This window comes from Orcinus orca, chromosome 2 (genome assembly GCF_937001465.1).
Source record: "Orcinus orca chromosome 2, mOrcOrc1.1, whole genome shotgun sequence".
NCBI lineage: Eukaryota > Metazoa > Chordata > Mammalia > Artiodactyla > Delphinidae > Orcinus > Orcinus orca.
Genome location: NC_064560.1, coordinates 115,509,252 through 115,536,658, shown reverse-complemented (window position 1 = coordinate 115,536,658; position 27,407 = coordinate 115,509,252). Strand labels below are relative to the sequence as shown.

The window sequence follows — 27,407 nt, the reverse complement described above, 5'->3', positions numbered from 1 at the left end:
CTCTTTACATTGTTTTATGTTCCTTTTTCTCTACTTTCATGATTTTTGAGTTGGTTAATTTTTAAAATTATCCCATATTTCTCCTCTTTTAGCTTACTGTTTACACATTGTCTTATTATTATTTTAGTAGTCATTGTAGAGATTACAGCATGGGTCATTGACTTATCAAAGTCTAATATTGTGGTCTAAACTTTTTTTTAAATCTCCTACCTTCTGTCTGGTATTTTCCTTCAGCTAAAAAATAATCTTTAGTATTTCCTCTAGTGTGGGTCTGCTGTTTACAAATTCTCTTGGTTTTCAGTTGATTGAAAATAACTTTATTTCTTCTTTATTCTTAAAGGAGAAGTTCACTAAGTATAGAATTTTAAGTTGGTGGTTATTTTCTTTCAGCAATTAAAAATTATTCCACTGACTTCTGCCTTCCATTGTTTCTGTTGAGATGTTATCTTAGTAATTCCTTTAAGGTTTTTCTCTTTGTCTTTGGCTTTTAACGGTTTAGCATGAAGTGCCGAGGGATAGATTTTTTTTTTTTTAATTGTGTCAGGCTTCCTGAATCTGTGGTTTTATATCTTTTTTTGCAGACATTTCTAAGCCATTACTTCTAACATTGCTTTTACCCCACTCTCTCCTTCTGGAGCTCCAATTACAGGTGTGTTATATATACTTTATGATTCTTACCCTGTCTTATATAATGCTTTGTATCTTTTGGCTCTCTGTGCTTTATTTTGGTTGTATGTTTCTGACATATGTTCCTGTTCACTAATTGTTTTTTTTACTTTTTTATAAATTTATTTATTTTATTTATTTAGTTTTGGCTGCATGGGGTCTTCGTTGCTGCGCATGGGCTTTCTCTAGTTGCAGCGAGCGGGTGCTACTCTTGGTTGCAGTGTGTGGGCTTCTTGTTGCAGTGGCTTCTCTTGTTGCGGAGCACGGGCTCTAAGTGTGCGGGCTTCAGTAGTTGTGGCACGTGGGCTCAGTAGTTCTGGCTCGCGGGCTCTAGAGTGCAGGCTCAGTAGTTGTGGCACATGGGCTTAGTTGCTCCACGGCATGTGGGATCTTCCCGGACCAGGGCTCGAACCTGTGTCCCCTGCGTTGGCAGGCAGGTTCTTAACCACTTCACCACCAGGGAAGCCCTCACTAATTGTTTTTTAAGCTATGTCTAACCTGCTGTTAAACTTAGATACTTAGATGAGAAACTTAGATGAGTTCTTTTTTTCACTTACAGTAGTTCTTACTTCCCAAATCTACATTTGATCTTTTTATTATAGTTTCCAATTTTCTCTGAGATTTTATAATCTTGTCTTTAGCCCCTTGAAAATAGTAAGCACAGTTACTTTAAAGTTACTGTAACTCCAATATCTGGATCTTTCTTAGGTCTCTTTCTATTCCCTATTATTTTTGCTGGTTTTCATTTATGTTGTCAGGTCTACTTATGTGTCTGGTTTGTTATAATTTTGTGCCAGACAGTATTTGCTAAATTGCTTATAGAAGTCATATGTAGGTCTAGAACAGTGATATCTGCCAGTACAGAAGACTTTTATTTATTTGTGCCAGGTTCCTGCACACATTAGTGATTCAGAATCACATCAGTCCAATTTAAGGACTGAGAATGTTCAAAGCTGAGCTGTAATCCCTTCAGAGGCTATTTACTTCTAATTCAACCTTATTCCTGTGTTTTAACCCTTTGGGTTTCCAACCCAAAGATGTGGTGTGCCATAGGGCCCACTCCAGGTGGGCTGTGGACTGCAGTCTGTGTCTCCCTAGACCTGTGAGTTTGTCAAGAGAACTGCTGTCAGCCACTTCTCCTCAAGGTTTGGCAAATGCTCTCAGAGGAGAAGCGTCCCCAAATGCCGGCCTTATCTCTGTGGACTTCCATCCTCCCCCAGTATATAGCCTGGAAATTTTTCACTGTCTCATCATCCCTCTGTGCCTTCACACTGATCTTTTATATTTTGTCCAGCTGTTTCTAATAGTCTTTAGCAGAAGGATTGGTTTATATTATGTAATTTGCCATTACAGAAAGCAGAAGGTCTCTATCCTTGGTTATTTTTTTATTTTTATTTTTTTGGCTGCGCCGGGTCTTAGTTGCAGCACACAGGATCTTTGTTGAGGCATGCAGGGTCTTTTAGTTGCAGCATGTGGACTTCTTAGTTGTGACATGCAGACTTCTTAGTTGTGGCATACAAACTCTTGGTTGCAGCATGCATGTGGGATCTAGTTCCCTGACCAAGGATCAAACCCGCACAGAGTCTTACCCACTGAACCACCAGGAAAGTCCCTATCCTTGGTTAAATTTTTAAAATTCTTTTTATTATAGAGAATTTTGAACATTTTGAACAAAAATAGACTAGTATAGTGTACCCCCATTTCACAGTAACCCATAACCCAATAACCCTTTGCAAATTCTGCCCTGTCCACATTCCTGTCCACATTCTATATTATTCTGAGGCAAATTCCAGATGTCACATCAATTCATCTAAATATTTTAGTATGTAGCCCTAAAAGATAAGGTATGTCTTTTTAAAAAATCATACCCACAACTATTATCACATCTAAATAATAGTAATAATTCCTTGATATAAAAAATCCAGGGCTTCCCTGGTGGTGCAGTGGTTAAGAGTCCGCCTGCCGATGCAGGGGACGTGGGTTCGTGCCCCAGTCTGGGAAGATCCCACATGCCACGGAGCGGCTGGGCCCGTGAGCCATGGCCGCTGAGCCTGCGCATCCGGAGCCTGTGCTCCACAACAGAAGAGGCCACAACAGTGAGAGGCCCGCGTACCGCAAAAAAAAAAAAAAATCCAGTCAGTGTTCAAGTTACTTTGCTAATTTTTAGTGTAAGTGTATTCAGCTTATCAGCCCATAAATTTACTTTGGTTCCTGAATCTCTAATACAGAGATTCTCTAGCACAGTTGTGAAGGCCTTTTTTGACTTGGTGGGTAACCAGCCATAAAGATTTACTTTCATGCCCTTAAGCTCTCTTTACCTATCTAAAGCCTGCCCATTCCACAGTGGCTAAATTCAAGTCTCACTTCCCCCATGGAGCTTTCCCTGACCACTCCTCTGATCTCCTCAGCATTTATTATCTTTCTAGTCCTGTGGCACTTGGCCATATTATCTTGTATCATAAAACTTCTCATGATTGTAAACTGTGGGAGGATAAGGACATGTGTATTGTATGGTTTGTATGTCAAACCGAGTCCGCCATTTTGTGGGGCACGTAGCCCTCGTCTGCCTCAGGAATTTTGTGAGGGCCAAATGAGGTAATTTATGAGAACTTTTCTTATAACCTATATAGCAAAATTGTAAGGAATTGTTATTGCTATTCTTTTCATTGTTGTTAGCATAACTGCTACATGAATTCTAGACTATAATGTCTGTGTGGGCAGAGACCTATGTTCCCAGAGAGACTGTCACAATGCCTGACAGTAGGCTTCCAATAAATATTTGTTGACTTAATTTATTATCTGAATTAAGTTGTTCCCTCATTCTTATCTGTCAACTGATATGAAATAGGATGATAAATTTAATTACCTACAGGAAAAGGTTAAATTTTGCCAAAAATTCTTAATTTCTTTTTTCCTCCTTGCAAATTGGATAGGTTTATCTCAACACGTAGTTACCAGCTATAAGCAAGTAATTCAGCTCTTGGAGGAGGGAATAGCAAACAGGTAACAGGTTTGTTTGTCCTTGTCATTCTTTCAGTCTCATTCTTATTTCCTGTGTTCTCATCCCCCTTCACAGTGTGTACTCTCTCTGCAGCTCCCCACATCCACAATCAGCAGGCCTTTCTCAGAACAGAAGTGTACCCAGTGTAGGGGGCAGTGGCTGAGATTTAGTGCTCTTCTCACTAGTGGTGAAGCTGGAGTTTGTTTTGGGTATAATAATATTAGGCAGTAAGCCCAGAGTATTACTCTATGCTTTGTCTTATAATACACGACTTCTGCTGTTTTTCATCAAAGAACAGATTCTTGCCTGCACTGTCCTCTCCTTGATAGAGGTGATCTACTTTAATATAGTTTATATATAGTTTAAAATGTTTCAGAAAACCATTTTTCTTCTAGTTTTGCATACTGTAAAGGTTACTCAAAAAAAGACTGTTTTGAATCTGCTATGAAATACTATTGACTCTCCTGAAACCTATTGTAAATTGTGATAATACTCTATTTTTAGTTACTATGAAATACCCAGAATGTCATTTTACACCCCCAAAATAGCCTTTTTTACCTGAAAAAAAAAATTGGGGGAATTTAGAGTCTTCTGCGTACCCTATTAATAACACATCTGAGCTCACTGAACATAAAGGAAGAAATTTAAATTTAACATTCTGTTCCTTGGCTTTCGTGGAACTGTTCTGGAGGCACTTGCTTCATGTCTTCAGGGTACCCTGAGCTCCTTGATCTTTAAGTGTCAGGCCTTCTTACCTTGTCCTTCTCATCCTTGAATAAATCAGCCTCTAGGTTTTGACTCTTCAATTCTGTAACTCCTCTGAGAACAGAAGTCAATGAGTTGGTCTTAAACTGAGGCAAGATTGACTTAGATTTAGATGAAGGGAAGACTCTTTTGACTTTAAGGGTCAAGATTGGAATGAATCTTTCAGGGAGCCTATGAATTCTACCTGGCTTAAGCATGATGTTCATGTAATTCAAGATCTCATTTTAGCCCTTTCTGGCACTATAAAGTTAATATTCTGTGTTTAATCATGACTTACTTTCTCTGTCTTTGAGCCGCCTTCTCCAGCAAGCTCTCTACGTCCATTTGTCTTATTTAAATGGGTCTGTTTTAGGGATATTCTTACAGGTTGATGACTCTTTAGTATCACGCTTTCAACTCTGAGTTTTAACTTCTATTGCTTAAAAAAAGTTCTAATTGTGGTTTAATATGAATCTACACTCGCTTTTATTCTCAGATATCAGGACCTAGAGCACTGCTCCTGCCCTCTTGGGGCCACTCTCCTCTAACAATAACAGACTAAATAACGTGTGTTTCATGATCCTCACTTGTGAACCTCAGCACTAACATCTCTTGTGTTCCCCTTGGATCCTTAAAAATCAACATGCATAAACAATCCTTGTCCTAATTTTCTTCCCTTATATACACAGAATCACAGCAGCAACGCATGTTCATGAGGCCAGCAGCAGATCCCATGCCATCTTCACTATCTACTATACGCAGGTTGGTTACCACTTATATTTGCTTAGATTTCTTCCTTTCATTGTCCCTTTTGACTGATTTCCTGTCTTCCTTCCTATTTCTTTTTCTTTCTTCCTACCTTTCCCTTTATAGATCCTCTGATATGACCTCACATTATAAGTAGGACCTACACACAGTCTACTAAGCTACACACTCAGAAAGCGTAGAGGCATTTCATAAAGACTAATCAAAATATCTTTGACCTACATTTTACTTTTAACATTTCAAAGTACTTTAATATCTATATGATCAGTCTGGGCATTTAAAATGAAAATAAACATTAAAATTAAAAAGTAGGGACTTCCCTGGTGTGGCTCAGTGGTTAAGAATCCGCCTGCTAATGCAGGGGACATGGGTTCGAGCCCTGGTCTGGGAAGATCCTACATGCCACGGAACAACTAAGCCCATGTGCCACAACTACTGAGCCTGCACTCTAGAGTCCGTGAGCCACAACTACTGAGCCTGCGTGCCACAACTACTGAAGCCCGCCTGCCTAGCGCCCGTGCTCCACAACAAGAGAAGCCACTGCAATGAGAAGCCTGCGCACCACAATGAGGAGTAGTCCCTGCTCACTACAACTAGAGAAAGCCCGCGTGCAGCAGCAGAGACCCAAAGCAGCCAAAAATTAATTAATTAATTAAAAAAAAAAAAAAGCAAGAAACTGACTGTAAGGGCTCCACATGTTGGATTCAGCATACAAAGACTTCCAAGCAACTAATATAAATACGTTCCAAGAGCTGAAGGAAACCATGTTTTAAAGAATTAAAGGAAAACATGATGATAATGACTCTAGGGAATTTCAATAAAATGATAGAAATTATTTTAAAAGGGGGAATTCTGGAAATGTACAATAACAGAAATGAAAAAATCACTAATGGGACTCAAGTGCTGATTTGAGATGGCAGAAGAATTAGTGAAGTTGAAGATAGACAAATAGAAATCATCCAATTTGAAGAAGAGTAACTGAAGGAAAATGAACAGAGCTGCACAGACCTGTGGGACATCAGGTGTGTCAACATAAGTGTAATGGGAATCCCAGAAAGAAAGAAGAGAAAATAGGCCTAAGAAAAAATTGAAAAATAATGGCCAAAAACAATTGCCAAATTTGTTGAAAGTCTTTAGTGTACACTTTATTCAAAAATTAACTCATACTGGATCGTAGGCACTAATGTGAAACCTAAAACAATTAAACTCATAGAAAATAACATGGGAGAACATTTGTGACCTTGGATTAGGCAAAGTTTTTTTAGATATGGCACTAAAAACACAAATTGAACAAAAGAACAAATTGAAATTTGGAATTGGTCAAAATTTAAAACTTCTGCTCTTCAAAAGACACTATTAAGAGAATAAAAAGAAAAGCCGCAGGGAGAATTTATTTGTAAAACATATGTCAGATAAAAGACTTGTATCCAGAATATATACAGAACTCTCTAAACTCAATAATAAAACAACTCAAAAAAAATGGTTAGAAATTTTGAACTGATACTTAACTAGAGAAAATATACAGATGGCAATTAAGCACTTGAAAAGATGCAAACATCATTAATTATTAGAGGAATGCAAGTTAACACCAAATGAACTATCACTACTCACCTTTTAAAATAGCTAAAATTAAAAAGAATTATTATACTAAATATTGGCAAGATTGTAGGAGCTGGAGTTCTCATACACTATACTACTGGTACAACAACTTTGAAAAAGAATTTAATAGTTTCTTTAAAAATTAAACATATACCTACCATATGATTCAGCCATTGTGCTAGGTATTTTCCCAAGAGAAAAGAAATCATATGTCCACACAAAGACTTGTACACAAATATTCATAGCAGCCTTATTTGTAATTGCTCAAAGCTGGAAACAACCCAAATGTCCATCAAGAGGTGAATAGATAAACCATGGTACATTCATACGCTGGAATACTACTCAGCAATAAAATTGAACTTTTGACACGTGCCTCAACCTGGATGAATCTCAAAATAATTATGCACAGTGAAAGAAGCCAGACATTGTATGACTCATCTGTGTGAAATATCCTGAGAAGACAAATTTATAGAGATTGAAAATTGAGTGGTGACCTAGGGCTGGAGATGGCAATGGAGATTGATTGCAAACAGACTCGGAATTTGGGGAGTTATTGGAAATATTTTAAAACTGGATTTTAGTGATGGATGCACAACATTAAAATTAAGCAACAACAACAAAAACCCCATATTGAATTTTTTTAAAAAAAGGAAAGGTTGTTTTGCTCTTGAGGGCTGGATGCCCCTGGATAGAACAGAGAGAGGCAGAGTCCTGCCCAGCAAGTTAACAGGCTGTGACTCTGGTTAACAAGAGACAAAGCCCCATCATCTGCTCCTCCAAACCTACTATGGATCTCTACTGATGGGTCAGAGCCTCCTGGAGAAGAGTTGAGCATTTACCCGGTAAACCGTGCTAGGGAGACTTTGTGGGGGGTTGCCCACCTACCCTATGGAAGTTTTGCTCACATTTTTAATGATGGCAGGACTCAGGGCTTACTGATTGTCAGATATTGAGAGCTCATCTGGTTCAGAACACATTAGAATACAGATTTCTTGAGTGAGTTGGCTAAAAATCCGAATATCCCTTGGTTAGGAGGCTGTCATGGGAAAAAAAACAACATATTGTTCCAAGTGACAAGCTTTAAATATCTCTTCTCCCTTTAGGCAATCCTGGAGAACCACCTCCCCTCTGAAATCTCTAGCAAGATCAACCTTGTGGACCTAGCAGGCAGGTAATTAGGATCTCAAAGCCAAGTGGAATTACTCCCTTGACAATGACCTTGTTCTTGCTCATTTTACGGGGAATAAACTTTTCCCCACCGTTTACACATTTCAGTCATCCTGAGAAAACTACAAAAGAAACAAATTGTTTGAATGCTAGGTTAAGAAACTGTAGTTTTCCGAGGGCTAAAAAATTTCATGTTAGGGGTTCTCAATCTTAGCTGCCCATTAAAATCACCTGGACCTTTTAGAGCTCCCAATGCCTAGGTTGCACCTCAGATCAAATAAATCAGATTATTAGTGGAGTCAGAGGGAGTGCCAGCAGTGTATAGCCAAGATTGAAAACCAGTGCTCTAAGTAGAGGGGACTGAGTCGGTGTGCTTTTTTCCTTTGACCTAATATTGATTTTATGCTGCTCTACACATCTCTCAAAAAAAAAAAAAAAAGGTTTAAAAAATACTGTGGCATTGGGGAGAAGATACTGCCTTTTAAATATTAGAAGGAAACATGAATTGTACTCATTTCCATATCCAGAAAGAAGAAACTCTCAGGAATAATGTGGTCAGAAAAAAGTGTAACATGAAATTAGGCATATTTTCTTATTTTAAAACTGCTAAATAATTAATATGGTACATCACTCCCTTAAAAGCTTAAGTGCTTTCTGGAAGAAATTGTATCAGCCAACTGGAAGTGTGAATTTCTAATATTTCACATTTACTTAAATAAGGAATTTGAAACCATTAATGACACAGCATAAAGCCATTAATATGTGAAATTAAAACAAAAGGGGAATTGTATATACCAAAAAACTATGTTGGTATCATTACTGTGAATAAGTATTAACTCAAAATGCTCTGGCAGCCAAATGTAATGAATCGTTTGCTTTTTATTGCCTGAGAAGCAGAAGGATGCCAGTTTGTTACATGATGGTAACATTTTTTCTGGAACTGAATTCTAAGGGGTTTATTATGTGGATCTTTTACACAAAGTGCAACATAATGGATAGTGTTTTTCAACAGCATTATAAGGATAGTGTCTTCTTGTTCACTTTTGTTTCTCTTTTCATCCACTGTGTTTTATTTAGTGAAAGAGCAGATCCCAGTTACTGTAAGGACCGGATTACTGAAGGAGCCAATATCAACAAGTCTCTTGTGACTCTGGGGATCGTCATCTCCACCTTAGGTATTTTGACGGTAGCCTGGATTATCAGAGTGGGAGGGGAGACTTTGAAAAATAACTCATATGTTTTCATTTTGTCAAAATGGAGTAGATACTTAAAAGGTTCTCTCTGATAAAGTTTACCTTCTGGCTTTGGGCATGAAAAATTGATATTTGTAGTTTTTGAACACAATGTGACCATCATCCTACCACTCTCATTCCAAAAAGAAGGGAGACTACAAAATTGTTTGGCTTAAATATTCCATCTCTTGAGTCCAGAGTCTAATTCAGGGACCATACTTAAAGCATCCAGTCATAGGCAGAAAGGGATTAGGAAGTGTGATGCTAAGTCTACCTTCTTCAACCATTGCTTTGTTTTAATGCATTTGTTTTGTAATTCCTTTTTTTTCTTCCACTTTTATTATTTTTTGTCTTTTTAAGCCCAGAACTCTCAGGTATTCAACAGCTGCCAGAGCTTCGGCAGCACAGTGAGCGATGGTAGTGACAGTGGGATCCCTAGCTCTCCTTCCAGGACCAGCAGTGGAGCAGGACCTTCCCAGAGGCAGTCTTACATCCCCTACCGGGACTCTGTGTTGACCTGGCTGCTGAAGGACAGCCTCGGAGGCAACTCCAGAACCATCATGGTTGCCAGTGAGTAGGCTGCCGGAGCTGGTTCTGTGTTGAGACTGGTGCTCTGCCACTGCTGCCCATTTCATCAAGGGTCTCAGACAGCCTGGGCGACGGCAGCAAGGCCAGTGGTCATGGGCTGGGTTGGAAAGGCTTGGCGTGTGTTTTAACCTTCTCCTTCTACCCCAGCCGTGTCTCCTGCACACACTAGCTACAGTGAGACCATGAGCACGTTGAGATATGCATCCAACGCCAAAAACATCATCAACAAGCCACGGGTAAATGAGGTGAGACCTTCATTTGAAGTCCTGGTCTGGTACAGCAGTTTACTCCAAGTTCTCCTTTTTTCCTCTCATTTGATTTCCTTCTCTTTGTACTCACCCCAGCTGCCAGACTTGTTCTCCAAATGCCGAGGGAGTGAAATTCTTTCTTTCAGTGTCATACCGTTCTCTCATATCTCAACTGGCTTCATTCAGTTGCCTTTTTTGAATAATTTATTTTAGATGTTTATCTAAGGCCATTGGTCTTAAGAGCCCTTGTACACTGTTGCCACTCGAGGAAAGATCATTTAAAAGTGTCTGTGTTTACTGCCTTTATTCCAAGTTTATGTTGCTCTGTGACTTTTTTCATATGCAAATTGAAGTGCGGTCTCTGTTTTGGGTAAAAGTTGCATATGAGGAATCCTTTAGTCTTGAAAGCTGAATTAATAATGAGAATATTCCAAAAGTTCCTCATCTACTTTGCAGTTTCGGTGAAAAGTTCCAGGGCAGGGATCACAGATGGGTGGCCCACATACAGCCCATTTATGGACTGTTTTAAAGGGCAGTGTAGGGACTTCCCTGCGGTCCAGTGCTTAAGACTTCGCCTTCCAATGCACGGGTGTGGGTTCGATCCCTGGTCCGGGAGCTAAGATCCCACATGCCTTGCTGCCAAAAAACCAAAACATAAAACAGAAGCAATACTGTAACAAATTCAATAAAGACTTTAAAAAAATAAAGGGCAATGTAATTGGTCAGGTAAGTTTAGTCACACTCAATACAGGAAGATTAGCACCTTACATGCTCTGGCATTTGTATTATATTACCTACCTGACCTCCTGCTCTAGGCAGTGATTCTCAGACTTTAGTGTGTATCAGAATCACCTGGAGGGTTTGTTAAATCACAGGTGGGCCCAGCCCTCAAGAGTTTTTGAATAATAGGTGTTGGGGCATTGCGGGAGTGGGGGTGGTCCACAGAATTTGCATTTCTCACAAGTTCTTAGGTGAAGTTGCTGCTGATCCTGGGACCACACTTTGAAAAGACTGCCCTAGAAGTTACTCCCAAGGAGTAATCCGCTTCTTCCAGGCTAATTGCGAGTAGCATCTCACAGCCATTCAGGGCCTGATATCAGTCAGTGGTGACCGAGTTCTCTGTGTTTCAGGATGCAAGCGTGAAGTTGATCAGAGAACTCAGGGAAGAGATTGGAAGACTGAAAGCCATGCTGCTGAGCTTTGAGCTGGTATGTGGGCAGTCAGGACTTTTCTGTCCTCCAGAGCCCCTTCTCTTCTGCAGGGTGTCTGAGCCCTGCTGCATTGTGTTCTCAGTCAGGTGACGCTGGTAGAGCAGAGGCCAGAGATAGGATGGTGATTACTCTGATTACCTGTGTAGTTTCAGATGGGGTGGGCACCCTCTCACTGTGTCCTCTCTGCTGTCCAAAGGGCATTTTCCTGAATGGCCCTTGTTCTGTATGTGGGCAGATATGGGGAATGGGGCCCTCCAGAAAAAATTTCCTTGAATTCTCCTTCTTTGTACCAATCTGAGCCCAGATACTTAGGCTTCTGATTTGTTTCTGATTTTAACGATAAAGTCTTTCCTTTATCTGCATCTTTTCCTTCACAAGAGTGAGGGTGGGACCCATGAAGCACATCTCTCTCTTTGTGCAGAGAAACTTCCATTCATTGAATGAGGGAAAGGATGAAAATCTGAAGGAGCTGGCTCTCCAAAATGAATTGAAGGTGGGTCTGTTGGGGAGACTCAGTTGTGCTTCACATCACCTTGGAAACAGATCTGACCTCCCTCCATCCTTCCTGGGCCAGAACTGCTCCCCCACCAGGACAGAGAGGTTCTGTATAGAGACAACCTTTGTCTCCATTGAGCCTTGAGTTGGGGGATGTGTTTGTCATAGGGCTGGTGACTGGCTTTCTGACTCTGCTTTGTTTTCCCAGGGGATCATGATAACTCCCTTCAGATAGTGACAGTAGCCTAGGAAAAAAATTATTTTCTAGTAAATAAGTAAATCAATGACATGTATTCATTGAACATCAGCTAGGTGCTCAGCACAATGCTGCAGGAGATACAAAGAAGTCCCTGCCCTCAGATGGCTTGCAGTCTAGTTGGAAGCACATTTAGAGAATGATTAAATGAAATAACTTACGTGAGTTAGACGTAAAGGGCTTAGGAAGGAAGAAATCAAATGTGGCTTGGAATTTTCAGGGCCATCCTCAGTGCTGCAGTTGGAAGGCAGAGAACTTGAATAGACCTTGGAGGATGGATAGGGTCTGTTAGATAGGGAGATGGGCAGAGGTATTGGGGTGAGGGAGGGATAACAGAAGCAAAGCCACGGAAGTGAGAGAAGGGCTGGTGTGAGACACGTGGACACACGGGGTGTAAGGGCAGCGAAGCTGGCTAGGATATGTGTTCCTGGTAGAGAGGAGCGGAGGGGAGGGGAGGAGAGGTCCAGTTCAGGAGGTTTGAACTTGACATGAACAGGGTTACTCACAGCTTCTTGAACCCAGTTAGTGACATGATAAAGGAGTATATTGGGTAAATTAATATGACAGTTGCATGTAGAATGGATTGGGGGGGAAGCAGAGAGATCAACAAGGAAAGAGACTGTTGTTGTGACCCCATGAGGGTGAGGACATTTTGGGAGATTGAATCAAATGGTGATTCCCAGAGACTTTTTTTTAATCACTTGTGTTAAGTTTTTTTTTACTTTGTTTTTTTTGGCCGTGCCACACGGCGCGCAGGATCTTAGTTCCCTGATCAGGGATCGAATCCGTGCTCCCTGCATTGGGAGCACAGAGTCTTAACCACTGGACCACCAGGGAAGTCCCCCAGTGACATTTAAAAGGAAGAAGTAGCAGGCATTATTTGGTGACAGGTTAGATTTAGGTCTTGCAAACAAATGTCCCCATTTCCAGTACTCTACTGCATCATCCTTATATGTTATTAAAGTATCCTGGCTATGTCAATATTTTGTTACCCAAACTAAACTTTAGGACTACTTCACATATCCAGAAGTTTCTCAAAAATTCTGTATTTAGCTATATGGTCTGACTTTTGGTTCATTCCAGGCACATTAGCCTTTTTACTTTATACAGGCCGGCAGACCTGGACTTGAACCTGCCGCTTGCTAATCTTACAACCTTAGGCAGGTAGGAGTGGGTGATGAAGGCTGACCAGAGGGGAGGTGTCCTCTGCAGCACCTCCAGGGGGATGTGCCCTGCCACCTACCTCTGCCAGGGCCCAATCCAACCCAGCCCTTCACGGGTACCCTGTAGTTTTCAAACTTCAACTCAATGATTATAACATTAAAAAGAATGTTTCAGGAATTCCCTGGCGGTCCAGTGGTTAGAACTCTGTGCTTCCATTGCTGGGGGCGCAGGTTCGATCCCTAGTCGGGGAACTAAGGATCCAACAAGCTGCGTAGGGCAGCCCAAAAAAAGAATGTTTCTAGAGTCATAAAATACTTGTACCTAAACTTGGCATGATTTTTTTTTTTAAGTTTTCTCTTTATGAGAGAAGGACTTAGATGAATCCAGTTCCTTTTCCTGGTCTTCCTCAGTTCTTCCACTCCCAAAAGAAGCTTCCTGCCTTGATAACAATTTCCACCGTAAGAAATAAAAAGGACCCTATATTCAACATTGTTCCTTCATGTTTCCCAAGTGGGCTTAGCTTAAGGCCTCTAAGCCTTGGTGTGTTTATTTTTAAAACTCTGTTCCTGATCCATAGTAAGCCCTCAGTGTTTTTTTAAATTAATTTTTTATTGGAGTATAGTTGATTTACAATGTGTTAGTTTCTGCCGTACAGCAAAGTTAGTTATACATATACATATATCCACTCTTTTTTAGATTCTTTTCCCATATAGGCCATTACAGAGTATTGAATAGAGTTCCCTGTGCTGTACAGTAGGTCCTTATTAGTTATCTATTTTATATATAGTAGTGTGTATTATATATGTCAATCCCAATCTCCCAATTTACACCACCCCCCGCCCTCAGTGTTTAATAACATTAGTTATTACTGTTGTTATTTTTTTATTGTGTGGTAGTTCAGACCAGTTTCATAGTCTTCATTCTCCCTGGGGAGACCCGTCTTGGTGCTCTGTTGGTTTTTGAGGTGCATACAAGCTTATATTAGAATTCAAGGTGCTGCACCTTGGGAAAGAAGTTCACAAGAGGACTCCCAGTATGGATCACATAGGAGGGGGGGTGGAAAGAGGGGAATTTAAACATATCAATAGATATGTGACTCAAATCCCAACTAATTTTTTAAAATTAATTTATTTATTTTTGGCTGCATTGGGTCTTCGTTGCTGTGTGTGGGCTTTTCTCTAGTCATGGCGAGCAGGGGCTACTCTTTGTTGTGGTGCACAGGCTTCTCATTGTGGTGGCTTCTCGTTGTGGAGCACAGGCTCTAGGCACACGGGCTTCAGCAGTTGTGGCATGTGGGCTCAGTAGTTGTGGCTCGCGGGCTCTAGAGCGCAGGCTCAGTAGTTGGTGGTGCACAGGCTTAGTTGCTCCGTGGCATGTGGAATCTTCCCAGACCAGGGATTGAACCTGTGTTCCCTGTATTGGCAGGCGGATTCTTTTTTGTGTGTGTGGTACGCGAGCCTCTCACTGTTGTGGTCTCTCCTGTTGCGGAGCACAGGCTCCGGACGCGCAGGCTCAGCAGCCATGGCTCACGGGCCCAGCTGCTCCGCGGCACGTGGGATCCTCCCGGACCGGGGCACGAAGCCGTGTCCCCTGCATCGGCAGGCGGACTCTCAACCACTGCGCCACCAGGGAAGCCCAGCAGGCGGATTCTTAACCACTGTGCCACCAGGGAAGTCCCCAAATAATTTTTAAAAATAACGTTTATGGTACTTCTTTTTTTAATAAAAACAATACATGCTCATTGCAGAAAAATTTTAAAATAACATTTATTGAGTTTCTATTTATAAAAGTAACAGTTGCTTTTTGAGGAAAACTTAGAAAACAGAGAGAGCTCACAGAGGTGCAAGGGCCCATGTGCGGACTTGAATAGTCACGGGGAGGAAAGTGAGGAAGTGATGCCGTGAGGAATCGGGCCAGATGGCGCTGAACCGTTCATCTGCTCCCTGTACTGAGTGTCCAGGACCACCTCCTCTGTCTCCTCAGATTGACCAGCTGACTAAAGACTGGGCCCGTAAGTGGAACGAGTGGAAGGCCCTCGTGGAACATTACAGAGTGGACATCAACAGGAGGAGGGCTGGGCTGGTCATCGACTCCAGCCTGCCACACCTGATGGCCTTGGAGGACGATGTGCTCAGCACAGGTGTCGTGCTCTATCACCTCAAGGTGAGCGGGCGGGCGCACGCCCCCTTCTCCTTAAGCCGTTGGCCCCAGAGGTCAGGGAGGGAAAAGCCGCAGAGCTGCCCTCAGGTGTGCCCTCAGGAAACTGGGCCTGCCAACCAACTGTGATCTGTTTTGTCTTTGTATGAATACAGAAGAAGACTAGTAATCAGAACAATCATTTGGTTTTCAGCTGCTGCTACTGTCTCTCTTACTTTTGTTCTCTATGCCTAAATTTCCTTGTTTTAAAGTAAGAATAATGCTGCTTGTATTCCTTATCCGGCTTCCTGAAGCACAGGAGTGCAGTCATGGAGGTGAAATCCTAACCTCGAAATTCCGGCAGCACTCCTGAGCGCTCCCCGCAAATGCAGGCTGCTCACAGACGGCTTTCAGAGGCTAAAGGGATCAAAAGATCTGAAACAGTTGCCTTCCCGTACTTTCCCACTTCATTCAACCCCCCTTCTCCATTACTAGGTTTGCCTGGGAAAGAAGAGAGAAAAGAGGGAGTAGATTTAGGAAGCTTCAAGAAAGCGTGCAGGAGTCCAGAGGGCTGGGGGGTGAGGGGTGACCAGGGCGTGACATGCAGCCACCCACAGAAAATAGAGTGTTGCGAAGGCCTTCCACAGAGACCTCGCTGCCCTGGTTCTTTGTCACCTGGAGGCCGGGGCCTCACTTCTGAATGAAGTGTTTTGAGGGTTAGTGACCCATGTAATCCCATATCCTGTCCTCATCAAAAGTGTCCCACTATAGGACAGTCCCCATGGATGGCTGAACATACCTTACCTGGCCCAAATCCCTGTGCTCATTGAAAATCCAATCTTCATTTTGATAATCGTCCCCGGCACGTTAAACTGACATTTAAAAGGAACAGAGTTTATGGGGATGTGTGACGCTGCTGTCATCCCTGGAGAAATCAGATTGCTATTGCTGCAGTACATGTGGTGGGGAGATGTCGGCACGTCTCACACATTTAGAAAGTCTGTGTTCTGAGGATAAGCCCTCGGGGAAGTTGTCAGAGACTGAGCCTCCCAGACAGAAGGTTAAAGTAGCTTCTTTTTTTGACACAGTATAAATCATCTCAGTGAAAATGCCTCAGGCAGAAGTGGCTGTTACCTTAATAACAGATCTGAACACCAAAGGCTATCAATCGTTCCATTTGTCAGAACGATGGGGAGAGGTTGGAGGTCAAGGAGAGACCAGATGGATTAAAATGCTCAGTATTTGAGTAGAACTGATCTGATATATTGATCGGAGGTGGAGTGAGTGGATGAAGTTAGACGTCAAGTGGCAGAGCTTAGGGTAGCAGCAGAGGGCTGAAGGATGATGGGGAGGTTGAGTTGGAGGCCGGAGATGGACGATGCTGGAGTGCTGGTGTCCTTGCCAAGTCTGCACTGGGGGTCACTCCCTCCCTCATGTTCTGGACGTGAACCTGGGGAAACAGGATTTCAGTCTACTTCTAATCATGGCATTTCTGCAGGTTTTGTACCCATTTCCCCCCTTTTTGTTTGTTTAGATCCTGGTCTGGGTAGTAGTATAACAGTAGTCACTCAAGATTCTCTGTTTTTATTTGCTAACTTGGTTCCAGACCCAGAACTAGTCCCTCGCAGTGGCCTGGGAACTGTTTGCCTGAGTCACCTTGGGAAGTACCTTAGGTGGGGAGCGGGCAGCAGGAAGGGAGGGTGGAGCAGGTTACTGATATCCTGGACTTCATCTCATAACTGCCTTTGTGCTGCTGCCCCTCCCAATAAACAGGCATAAAGAGGCAGAGGGGCAGCAGGCACAGGCGCCAGCTCAGCCCGTGTTAAATGAGATGCCAGCACATTTTGGGGTAGTTTCTGCTCTGCAGATCTAGAAGTTGGGATGTGCTGTGGCCTTTATTCCTTTGGGAGGAATGTGCCTCATCATCAGGGCTGACCTTGAACCCCTGAGAGTGGTCTTGACCCCCCTCCCTCGATTCTGGATGGCGGTGTCTGGAGACCGGCATCCGTTGGATCGTGTGATCCTCAGTGGCTGAGAGGAAAAGCCTGGGCTCTGGCTGGTTGTGGGTGTGCGGGGGGAGCCAGAGCCTTGTTCATTCCTTCCAGGGGTCTTTCTCCTCAGGCGATTTTGGGAGAGCTACAGGGCCCTCCTTTCTGGCTGCTGATAGTGAAGCCTAGTGCAGAACTTTCCAGTCACTTCAAAAACATCAGTCACTGGGCAGGTGGTTTGGCGAGGTTGGAAACACGTGGGCACAGGACCTGGAGAGACCTGAATGCTAGCCGGGGTTGTCTTATTTAGTGGGTGGGCTCCCTGGGCAGCTTATCCCCTGTCAGCTTCAGATTCCTGATCGTAATACCTACATTCTGGGTTGTTAGAGGATTAAATGAGAGCTATCTGTAAAGCACTTGGCGCAGTGCCCGGGACACAGGGAAAAGTTAGTCGGTAAATTATAAATACATATCTTGGGCTTCCCTGGTGGTGCAGTGGTTAAGAATCCGCCTGCCAATACAGGGAACACAGGTTCAATCCCTGGTCCAGGAAGATCCCACATGCCCTGGAGCAACTAAGCCCGTGCGCCACAACTACTGAACCTGCGCTCTAGAGCCCTCCAGCCACAACCACTGAGCCCGTGCGCCTAGAGCCCATGCTCCACAACAAGAGAAGCCACCGCAATGAGAAGCCCGCGCACCGCAACAGACAGTAGCCCCTTGCTCTCCACAGTTAGACAAAGCCCGTGCACAGCAACGAAGACCCAATGCAGCCAAAAATAAATAAATTAATTAAAAAAAAGAAAAGATAAATACATATCTAAACTCGCATCTCTGTTGCCGTGTTGCTGCCTTCCTCAAACAGAGCTATGTGGTCTTAAACTGCATTGTTATAGTCCAAGGGCCAAAGGCCTTGTCTTCTACTAACCCAGTGATTCATTGATAGTAACTCCAGTTTCCCCCTCCTCTCTTGTACTCTCTTCCAGTCTTTTTTGATTCTAGATGTGCTTTTCTCCTTTTTGTGCTGCTTTTTTGTGCTTTACTCTTCTTAGAATCTGGTGTCTGTTAAACTTCATCTGCGGACCAAGAAGGTAAAAATCCTGTGCTTCCATACATCATCCTAGAAGGCATGTCTCTTTGAGACTGACTGGACCAAACTTGGACCACATTAACCTTAAGCCCCGGGAGAAAGCTATACCCATGTGCCCACTTCCTCAGACTACAGAAGCTCTGACGGCCTAACTCCAGGCTATGGGACAGAAAGGAGCCGGCCAGCCCTAGTTGGACTTTGCAAAAAGCTGGTGCTGCTTAGTCATGCATTTTTCTGACCCCACCGTCTCAGGGGCTTCCTGGGCTGCAGCGTGAGTGGGCAGAGCAGTCAGAACATCCTGGAGCAAAGCTGAGAAGTGGTGTGGAAAAGGCTGGGGTGGGCATGGGAGGATGGTGATGACGCTCAAACAGGTGGGCTCTCCTTTGGGGGCAGGGCTGCATCCCTTTTTATTCTCATTAAAATGGCTTTGTTTTTCCCTTTAGGAGGGGACAACAAAAATAGGAAGGATTGACTCAGACCAGGAACAGGACATTGGTGAGTGACAGAGCATATGGGTACGATGCTCTGTGGCAGGTATTCATGCTGGACGGGTTTCTTCAGAGGAACGTGATGGTGCTCTGAGAGGAAGGAATCTTTGAGGTCTGAGGGGCCGCTCCTCTTTCCCTGACAGGTTGTGGGTCTGGGACATGATAGGAGGAGACCCACACGGTGGGATGATCCAGGTCTGGGTGGTTTCAGGTGGTGGCTCTTCCTCTTCCTGTCATGATGTGAGATCTTCCAGATTTGGATTCTGATCTCGTCAGAAGACTGGAGGAGGTGTTTCTCTGGGCTGTGCCTCCACCCAAGTGACCCCCGCCCCCTTCTGTAGTCCTGCAGGGTCAGTGGATCGAGAGAGACCACTGCACTATCACCAGCGCCTGTGGGGTCGTCATTCTGCGGCCTGCCCGCGGGGCCCGCTGCACAGTCAACGGCCGGGAGGTCACCGCCTCCTGCCGTCTGACCCAAGGTAGGGCCCCCTACAGCCCGGTTTATGCCAGGATGAGTGATCGGTGAGCTCCATTCTCATGGGCCAGACCCAGAGAACTCAGTGAGGCAGGCTTTAATGATGGAACACCCAGCCTCTGCACCCAGAGATCTGAAGATTCCCTAATACAGTCCTCTTCCGTAAACAAGCCCCAATTCCAGGGCTCCAGAGTAGAGAGTGACTCTCTGAAATTAGTACCTGTGTTTGTTAGCTCTGTGTCCTTGGGAAAGTCTCTGAGCCTCAATTTCCTATAAAATAGGAATAATAATAAAATCGTTGTGAGGATTGAATGAGCTAATCTGTGTAATGTTCTTAGCAGTGTTCTTGGCACTTAGAAAACATCCCTTATCATGATTACTGTCACTATTACTACTACTATTAATCTATTCAGATTCTCTCTGTCCTTTGAGGCTGAGCTTGGATACCCCCTCTTCAACAAAGCATTCCCTGACTACTCCACCTGGAGCTCATCTTGCTTTCCTTGGGAATAGCAGAGCTCCTCCTGTTCATCTCATTAATTCAATACATACGTTGTACGGTATCCAATAAATACGTATCTTATTGACTCAGCTAAATTATCAACTTGTGGGGGCAGGACTTTGTGCCCCAGAACAGTGGCCTGCACGTTACATGTGCTCAGAACACGAGCTGTGCATTTAATTCGCATCGGTCTCTGTGCCACAGGAGCAGTCATAACCCTGGGGAAAGCACAGAAGTTCCGATTCAATCACCCCGCAGAGGCCGCCGTCCTTCGGCAGAGGAGGCAGGTGAGCACATGGTGTTTCCACGTGGCTCCTGACCTCCCCACTTCTCCTTTCTGGAGGGGGTCGAGCTTTGTCCGGGTCTGTTGGGATGGGGGTGATGATGCTTCCTTCCTTGTCTGCAGGTTGGAGAGACTGTTGGTAGCAGTGGCTCTCTGGAGTGGCTGGATTTGGACGGAGATGTCACTGCCTCCCGGTTGGGTCTTTGCCCTTTGCTTGGGAAGGAAAGGTGAGAGACAGCTGCTCGTTCTGCTGTGGGACGTTTTGGTTTTGCTTTTTAATTCATTACAACATGGAGCAGGGAGGAGATGAGTGTAGCAGCCAAGCTCGGAATGAGGCCTGGTCTGAACCAACGTGGGCGAGTGTTCTGAGGACGCTGAGCTAGCCGCTCAGCTGGTGGTTGTCAGGGTGGTGGTTGTGGCCTTCCTTCATTTCCCCTTGGGTATTGCAACTTTCTTCATCACTGAAAGAGGTATATATCATATGATGTTTCCTGTGGCCACCTTCCTCTGTCAGCAAGATTTACACCTGATGTATTTGTGGGTAGCTTTGCTGCTTTGGGACCTACCTCTTTAAATTCTATTAACCCCTTTAAATTCTGGCCTGCCTGTGTGTGAGCTCACGTGTGTGTCATTTAGCTCCAGGACTGTGGCTTCCTCTGAGTTTTTAAAGTGACTGTGAGATGGAGAAGCCTCTTTTCCTCATAACCATGGGTCCAGTACTATGCATGAGGGGCAGGAACTCCAGGACCCACATGAAAATATCTTGGGGCTCTGCCCTGTGCTACTCGCTTCACCTGCCTTGAGACTGTGGAGTGTGGGTCCGAGTTTTCTACATGACTCATGGGAACTGCTTTTCTTCTTCATAGTCGTTCTTTATCCATTTCTGCATAGAAGCCCCCTCCCAGATCGAGATGCCTTGTGGGTTGGATCCTGGGAATAATGGTGTCCTGTTCTGAAAGCCACAGTGCCTTGTAACTTGGAGACTTCCTGTAGAAAATGTCAGCAGGGGACCCGGTACCTGTGCGACCCCTGGTGTGGGGGGCTGTTCAGCACCATGAGTACAGGGTGCCTGGGAGGGTTCTGATGGCCCTTGGTCCCCTGCTGCTCTTTGCTCAGGCCAGGAGCCTTGATGGCAGCTGAGGATAGCCTTGGGGCAGACCTCGGTGGTGAGATGTTGGATGAGGACAGGAGTGCTCTGAGGCAGGTAGTACGAGCAGCAGGCAGGTGCTCACAGGAGGGCTGCTGACGACCAGAGGATGATGCTTCAGGGCTTAAGGGAGGATGGTCAGTGTTGGGTGACTGTGGGCCCTGAGGGGTGACATAGGGTGGAGCATATCAAGATCAAGGTAGACTCAGGACTGAGGCCGGGGCTCTTGTTTGTCAGAGTGGCCTCCCTTTTTGTAGTGAAGTCATGAAAGGAAGCCTTGTCTTAGGTCAGTTCCTTTGGGAAGTCGCACTGAGGATGTGTTTTTCCCAAAGTCCAGAGGTCTACAGGGAACGGTTCTGCAACTTAAAGAGCCTTGGATGCTGAAGAGATACGTTGGAGTTGAGTAAAGCGGCCTTACCTCCTGGCTGTACGACAGAAAAGCTGTGTGACCTTAGGCAAGCTACTGAGTCTCTGAGCCTATTGGCTCACCTCTAAGTAAGGATGCTACCGTCTCCCTCCCAGGGGTCCTCGTGACACGGGTTGAAAGAGCGAGTGCACATGGAGTACTTTGTCCAGTGCCCGACACCCCACAGCCCCGCTGCCGGGAGGCCCTCACGGCAGGGGCTGCCCGGGAAGGTGGCCTCCCTTTTGCTTTCCTGTCCTCCCACCTTGCCCCAGTGGACCCATCCACCCCAGAGAACACTGGGCTTCTGCCTTTTTAAGGTCTTCTCAGGCTCTCTAGCCCCATGGGCATGGACGTGACCTTTCAGTCGCACCAAGAATGCACCCTTTCATGCAGAGGACAGAGGGGGACTGGAGAATCAGGCCTCTCCCCCTCACTGCCCTCGCTCTTAAGCTCCAGCTCTGGGAGCCTGTGGGCCAGGCCGGTCCTGCCCAGCTACCATTGCCAGCACGCGTGCGCCAGCCCCTGGCAGCAGCGGGTGGTGTGGGCTCAAGGCTCTGAGCGGGCAGAGGGGCCGGGAGAGAAAGTGAGTGTGCGGAGCCCAGCACGTCGTCAGCAGGGCTCCCCGTCTGGGCTTGTGTCTCCACGAGGGTCTCTCATATGCTCTTGGGTGGGGTCGGCTCCAAAGCCTCCCCGTGTCCCAGGTTTCCTTTCCGCCCTCTTTCTCTCTGGAGGGATGCTTCTCTGGTGGGGAGCCTGTGAAGCCAGAACTGACTCTAGAGCAGGGGAAGTTGGCCTGTTGGCCTCCTTTTCTCCCTGCAGCAGTGAGTGATCTGGACCTGAGAAGAGTTTGTCCTTGAAAACTGTCTGTTGTCCGTGTTCTTGGCATTTTCCCCCTGGGAATTCTGGGAGCTTAACCTTAAGTGCCTAGAGCCCGGGGGACACTGTTGCTGCTGCCACAACCTCTGCCACCTCAGCGAGTAGGTGCCATTGCATTTCTGCTGTGGAAGCTGCCGGCGCCGAGCAGCCGGAGGGCGCGATGGAGCCCCGGCAGCAGCTAGGGCTGCTGGAGTCCCCCAGGGAGAAGGGCACCGTCTGAGAGGGACAGAGGTCCTTGGCCGCAGGTTACTGAAGACTGGCCCTTGGTGATCTACCCAACATATAGCATTAGGTCGGCTTGTTCTTTTTCACATGCTTTCGGGGAACTTGGCCGATGTACTCAGCACAGGAGACATTTTCAGTCTGATGGTGTATGGCTCCTCGGACAAGCGTGCATGTCTGTGGGGCTCCTCCCAGACAGCCTCTCCTTGTGGGCTTGCAGCTGCTATGGAGGAAGCTGTATTGGGTCTGTAGAAGCTGACAGGCTGGCTACAGCTTTCCCCGGGGAAGCGTGGAGGAGCTCTCTTCTAGGGAGAAGCAGATTGTAAGTCTGAGGGTCCGGGGACAGTCAGAGAAGGAAGCTGAACACTCTCAGGGAATTCAGAATAAAGATCTCCTTTCTACCCCTTGTATCTGATGTTGTAGATCTTAGCTGGGTGTGTCTAAGACCCTCTGATGGGCTCGGGTTTGTAATTCAGCCGTGTCTGTGGTCAGACACAATTTGGAGCTGTGACACAGGCGTGATACATATAAATATATGTGTAAAATGTTTTCCATTAACTGCTTTTTCTGTTTGTGTGGCACTAACTGGCTTCTTATTCCAGTTGCTATCCCTGGCCTTTGCCTTATGTGTGACAAACGGCGCCTTTCCTGTTTTCTGTACCTTCCACTCTTTGTGTGTTGCCCTTTTGCCCACAGCAGCCAGCAGCCGTCTTCCCCAGAGCACGCTCGCACAGGGACCTGGGCCCCTCCTGATTCCTGGACTCACTGTAGATTGAGTCACCTCCCAGCCTCCTTTCCAGAGAGGAGCCTGCTGTTGTGTCAGCTCCCACCCACGCCCCCATCCATCTATTCACTCTCCCACCCATCCCTCCTTCACTGTCCTCCTAAGGCTACATTAAGAAATCTTAATTTCTTCTAAGACAGAGGCAGCAGACTTTCTGTGAAGGGCCAGGTTGTGCTGTAGCCTTCGCCGCAGCTATTCTGCTGTGCCAGTGAGGCCCGGAAGCCCTCGAGACGATACATAAACCACACATGTGGCTGTGTTCCAATAACTTGATTCACAAAAGCAGGCAGCGCATCATTTAGCCCGAAGGCTGTAGTTTGGGGACCTCTGCTTTCATTCTGCTCTACAAAGTGATAAACCTCCGAAGTGGAATGGACCCCTCAGAGCACACTGCTCAAATGGTTTGCCATCTGCTTCTAGTGTTAAGTCACTTAGAGAATCTCCAAGCCTGAGAGGTGGCCTCCTGGGGCTGGAATGAGGGCCGAGGGCAGGAATAAGCGAGGCTGGCTGGGGCTTTTGTGTCGGTCTCCAGCAGACCCTGACCCTTCCCAGATGCTCCCCCTCCCAGCCCGGAGTGGAGCCCCGTGCATTTGGCTCTTTTTGAAACAGTGACAGGGACGGAGAGGCCCTGCGGAAACAGCATGGGAGGCCCTTGCATAGAAGTCACGTGTGACCTAGGGAGAGGTTAGCATGAGGGGAGAAGCTGTCAGTCTTCAGAGGAAGGCTCTTACTTATCCATGGTCACACAAGAACCTGGTGGCAGAGTAAAAGCATGACTGTAGTCTAGAATTTTTTTTTTTTTTTTAGGTGGAGGTGCCAGGGATTGAGCCCGGGTCCTCATGAAAGCCGAGAGAACCTTTTTAAAAATAAATTTATTTATTTATTTTTGGCTGCATTGGGTCTTCGTTGCTGCGCACGGGCTTCCTCTAGTTGCAGCTAGCGGGTGCACGGGCTTCTCACTGCGGTGGCTTCTCTTGTTGTGGAGCACGGGCTCTAGGCGTACTGGCTTCAGTAGTTGTGGCTCCCGGGCTCTAGAGTGCAGGCTCCATAGTTGTGGTGCATGGGCTTAGTTGCTCCACGGCATGTGGGATCTTCCCGGGCCAGGGCTCGAACCCATGTCCCCTGCATTGGCAGGTGGATTCTTAACCACTGTGCCACCAGGGAAGTCCCAAGAAAACCTTTTTAAATTTTGTATTATTGGAAAATTTTAAATACACTACAAATGATCAACTCATGGCTAATCTTGTTTCGTTTATATCCCCAACTTCTCCCCACTGGATCTAAACAAATCTTGGACAGTTTCACCAGTAAACGTGTCAGCATGTATCTCTGAAAGGGGTGGTCGAGTCTAAAGTTCTTGAACCCTCATCCAGGGCTCATTCACTGAGAACAGCCCTTGAGTGGAGACCAGCTCTCCCCTGGGGCTCCTGCTGCATACACAGCTTGGCGTGCATCCGAGTTCCCTCTCCTCCTACTACCACATCAAGAGGGTTTCTGCTTCAGGAGTGGAGGTGCAGTCGTGATCGCTGAACAAGGAGGAGAGGGTTTCCATTCCCACAGTGTTTCTGGAGCTTCTGCTCTCGTCTAGTTACAACAGATTTTTAGCAGATACCTTTTTATTCTTTTTTAAAGGACAAAGTTTCTTGATTTAGCTAAAATGTTGTGTTTTCTAAAAACAGCCGCTTTACTTTCCTGGTTATTTTCCTTAACCAAAATGAACTTGTGTTTCTGCTAAACCCACAGTCTAAGAATATGCTAGTCTCAGGACTGTTCTCCCCTCCCGCACTGTGACATCATGAGCTGCCTGTGACACCGTGCCTGTGTGTCCCAAGTTGCCAGAAGTCCAAAGCCCTCTCTGCCTTATTGAATGCAGGACTCCATGGGAGGGGCTAAGGCCGTGGAGGTGTTTGCTGAGCTGGGTTTACATTTCCCCCCGGGTAACCCCGGCCCCTGTGACAGGAAAGCGCTGGGAGAGCAGAGCGACAAGGACCACAGGCCACCAAGGGCTGGAGAGACACCCTGCGGGGCCCAGATTCAGCAGCAGCGGCTGTGCTTCGTGGGGGATTTGAGGCAGCGAATCCTAGCGGGACAGATTAGAGCCAAACAGGAACGGGAACTGGACGGGACGTGTGCCAGCCAACAGGTTAAAGACGGTAGGAGCCTGCTTCCCCTTCCCATCTCTCCACACCGCCCTGGCCCTCTGTATTCTCTCCTTTGTTTTCTTTGTGATATGATGGAATCTTTGGTGTTAGGGGTTCTCTCCCCTCTTTTAGAGACCAGAGGCTCTTACACGGGGGCTGGAAGCAAGAATAAGGAAGCGACCTTCCTCACTGCCCTCATGCGTGCTTTTCCAGGTTCTGCTGCTGGCCCTAGCATGTGCCCGCTGCCCTGCTGAGGCCGGGGCTTCGTCCACTTGCCCTGTGGTCAGGGGGCCCGGCACTCCTGCTCCAGAGGGCCACGTGGCCCTCATCCCACCACGTCACCCTGGCCAGCTCTTCACTCTGTGCAGGTGCAGCCGTGGCCAGAGGTGCCTGAGTCCAGGGAGGGAGGACGGGCTGACCTTCTCTCAGGGTGTTTTTGGTTCGCAGACCAGCAGTGGCTACTCAGAGAAGGGACCTGGCCGGCTGGCTTGCAGCAGCAGCTGCAGCAAGACCGTGTAGAAGAGAAAGAACTTGCAGCCGCTGTTCCATCTGATTCATGGTGCCAGACAGACCCTGAGACTCAGCCATCTCCCCCGGTCCAAAGCCAGAAGAGGGCGGTGCACCCGCAGCTCCTGCGGAGACTCGCGCTTCGGGTGGCGGAGCAGAACGGCCGGCAGAGAAGGGTCTCGTTCCAGCTGAAGAGGACCATCGAGAAGCCGAGGCTGCTGGGGGCCCACAGGAGACCGGAGCAGCTCAGGGTGCTGTGCTGGCTCCAGGGTGACTGCCCCCGGAGGCCCCCCTTCCCGGCCCCCTGCCCTGGTGCCCTGGTCCTAGGGCCTCAGCGCAGAAGCAGATTGACAAGTTGCAGTTCCTTGAGCCTCCGAAGGCCCTGCAGCCGGCACTCAGCCCAGCTGCGCAGGTACAGCCGTCGTCGGAGGCCGCCTTGGGGCACTGGCTGAGGTTTACAGCCTTGTTGCCCGGGCAGCGAGCTTTACTTCCTGGGGCCTCAGTTTCCTCCATTTGTGAAATGGAAAAATGTGTCTGCTCTTCTCTTCCTCATCACTTGTTCTCCTGATCACTCTCTTCTTTCTCTGTGGTTGATGTCTTCTAAGATTTTCCCTGCCCCCACTCTGAGGGGCAGCTCTTGCTGCTTTGATCATATCTGCTGAGGGAGAATCTCAGCCTCATTTTCCGTGTGCTCTAGACCCTGACTACCACATATGTCTCCTTGTGTGTGTCCTGCCGCCGCTCTGTCTCATATTGCCTCAGACTGCACTCTTCCTCCCTCCCCTCCCCTCCCCCCCGACCTGCTGGCTCCAGTCAGTTTCCCAGCCCACCTACCATGCTGAGCAAGTGAAACACTCTCTTTCTGACTCCTGGGTTCATTGTGGGATCCTCCTTGTTTCTTTTCTCCTTCACTTCTCACATTCAGTCAAGGTGAGGATATGTTATCTTCCAGACTGCTTGGAGCAGAGGACTATGTCTGCCTCTTTATATCCTCCAGGCCTAGCGCAGGGCCTTGCCCATATTAGTTGCCCAATTAATGTCTATTACTGTTATGTTTGCTTACCAATCTGGTCTTTAGAGTACTAGGTAGGCTTTTTTTTTTTAAGTTTTATTATGAAAAATTTCCGACATACACAAAGTTGAGAGAGTTGTGTACCTGTCACCCATGTTCAGCAAATGTCAAGATTTACCATGCTTGCTTTGTCTCCCCTCCTTCCTTTTTCTGA

The 27,407-nt window shown here is 46.2% G+C and overlaps 1 protein-coding gene across 1 annotated transcript in view; it reads left to right on the top strand.

Moving 5' to 3' along the window:
• Positions 1-27,407, top strand: part of STARD9 (StAR related lipid transfer domain containing 9) — a 127,675-nt gene that overhangs the window by 72,538 nt on the left and 27,730 nt on the right. Inside the window, 15 exon segments of the mRNA XM_049705388.1 lie at positions 3,600-3,669; positions 5,101-5,173; positions 7,879-7,946; positions 9,020-9,117; positions 9,535-9,744; positions 9,910-10,007; positions 11,141-11,218; positions 11,643-11,714; positions 15,120-15,299; positions 18,794-18,845; positions 19,180-19,317; positions 20,020-20,102; positions 20,222-20,325; positions 25,493-25,686; positions 26,122-26,593. Coding sequence (XP_049561345.1) covers positions 3,600-3,669; positions 5,101-5,173; positions 7,879-7,946; positions 9,020-9,117; positions 9,535-9,744; positions 9,910-10,007; positions 11,141-11,218; positions 11,643-11,714; positions 15,120-15,299; positions 18,794-18,845; positions 19,180-19,317; positions 20,020-20,102; positions 20,222-20,325; positions 25,493-25,686; positions 26,122-26,593 — 1,990 coding nt within the window.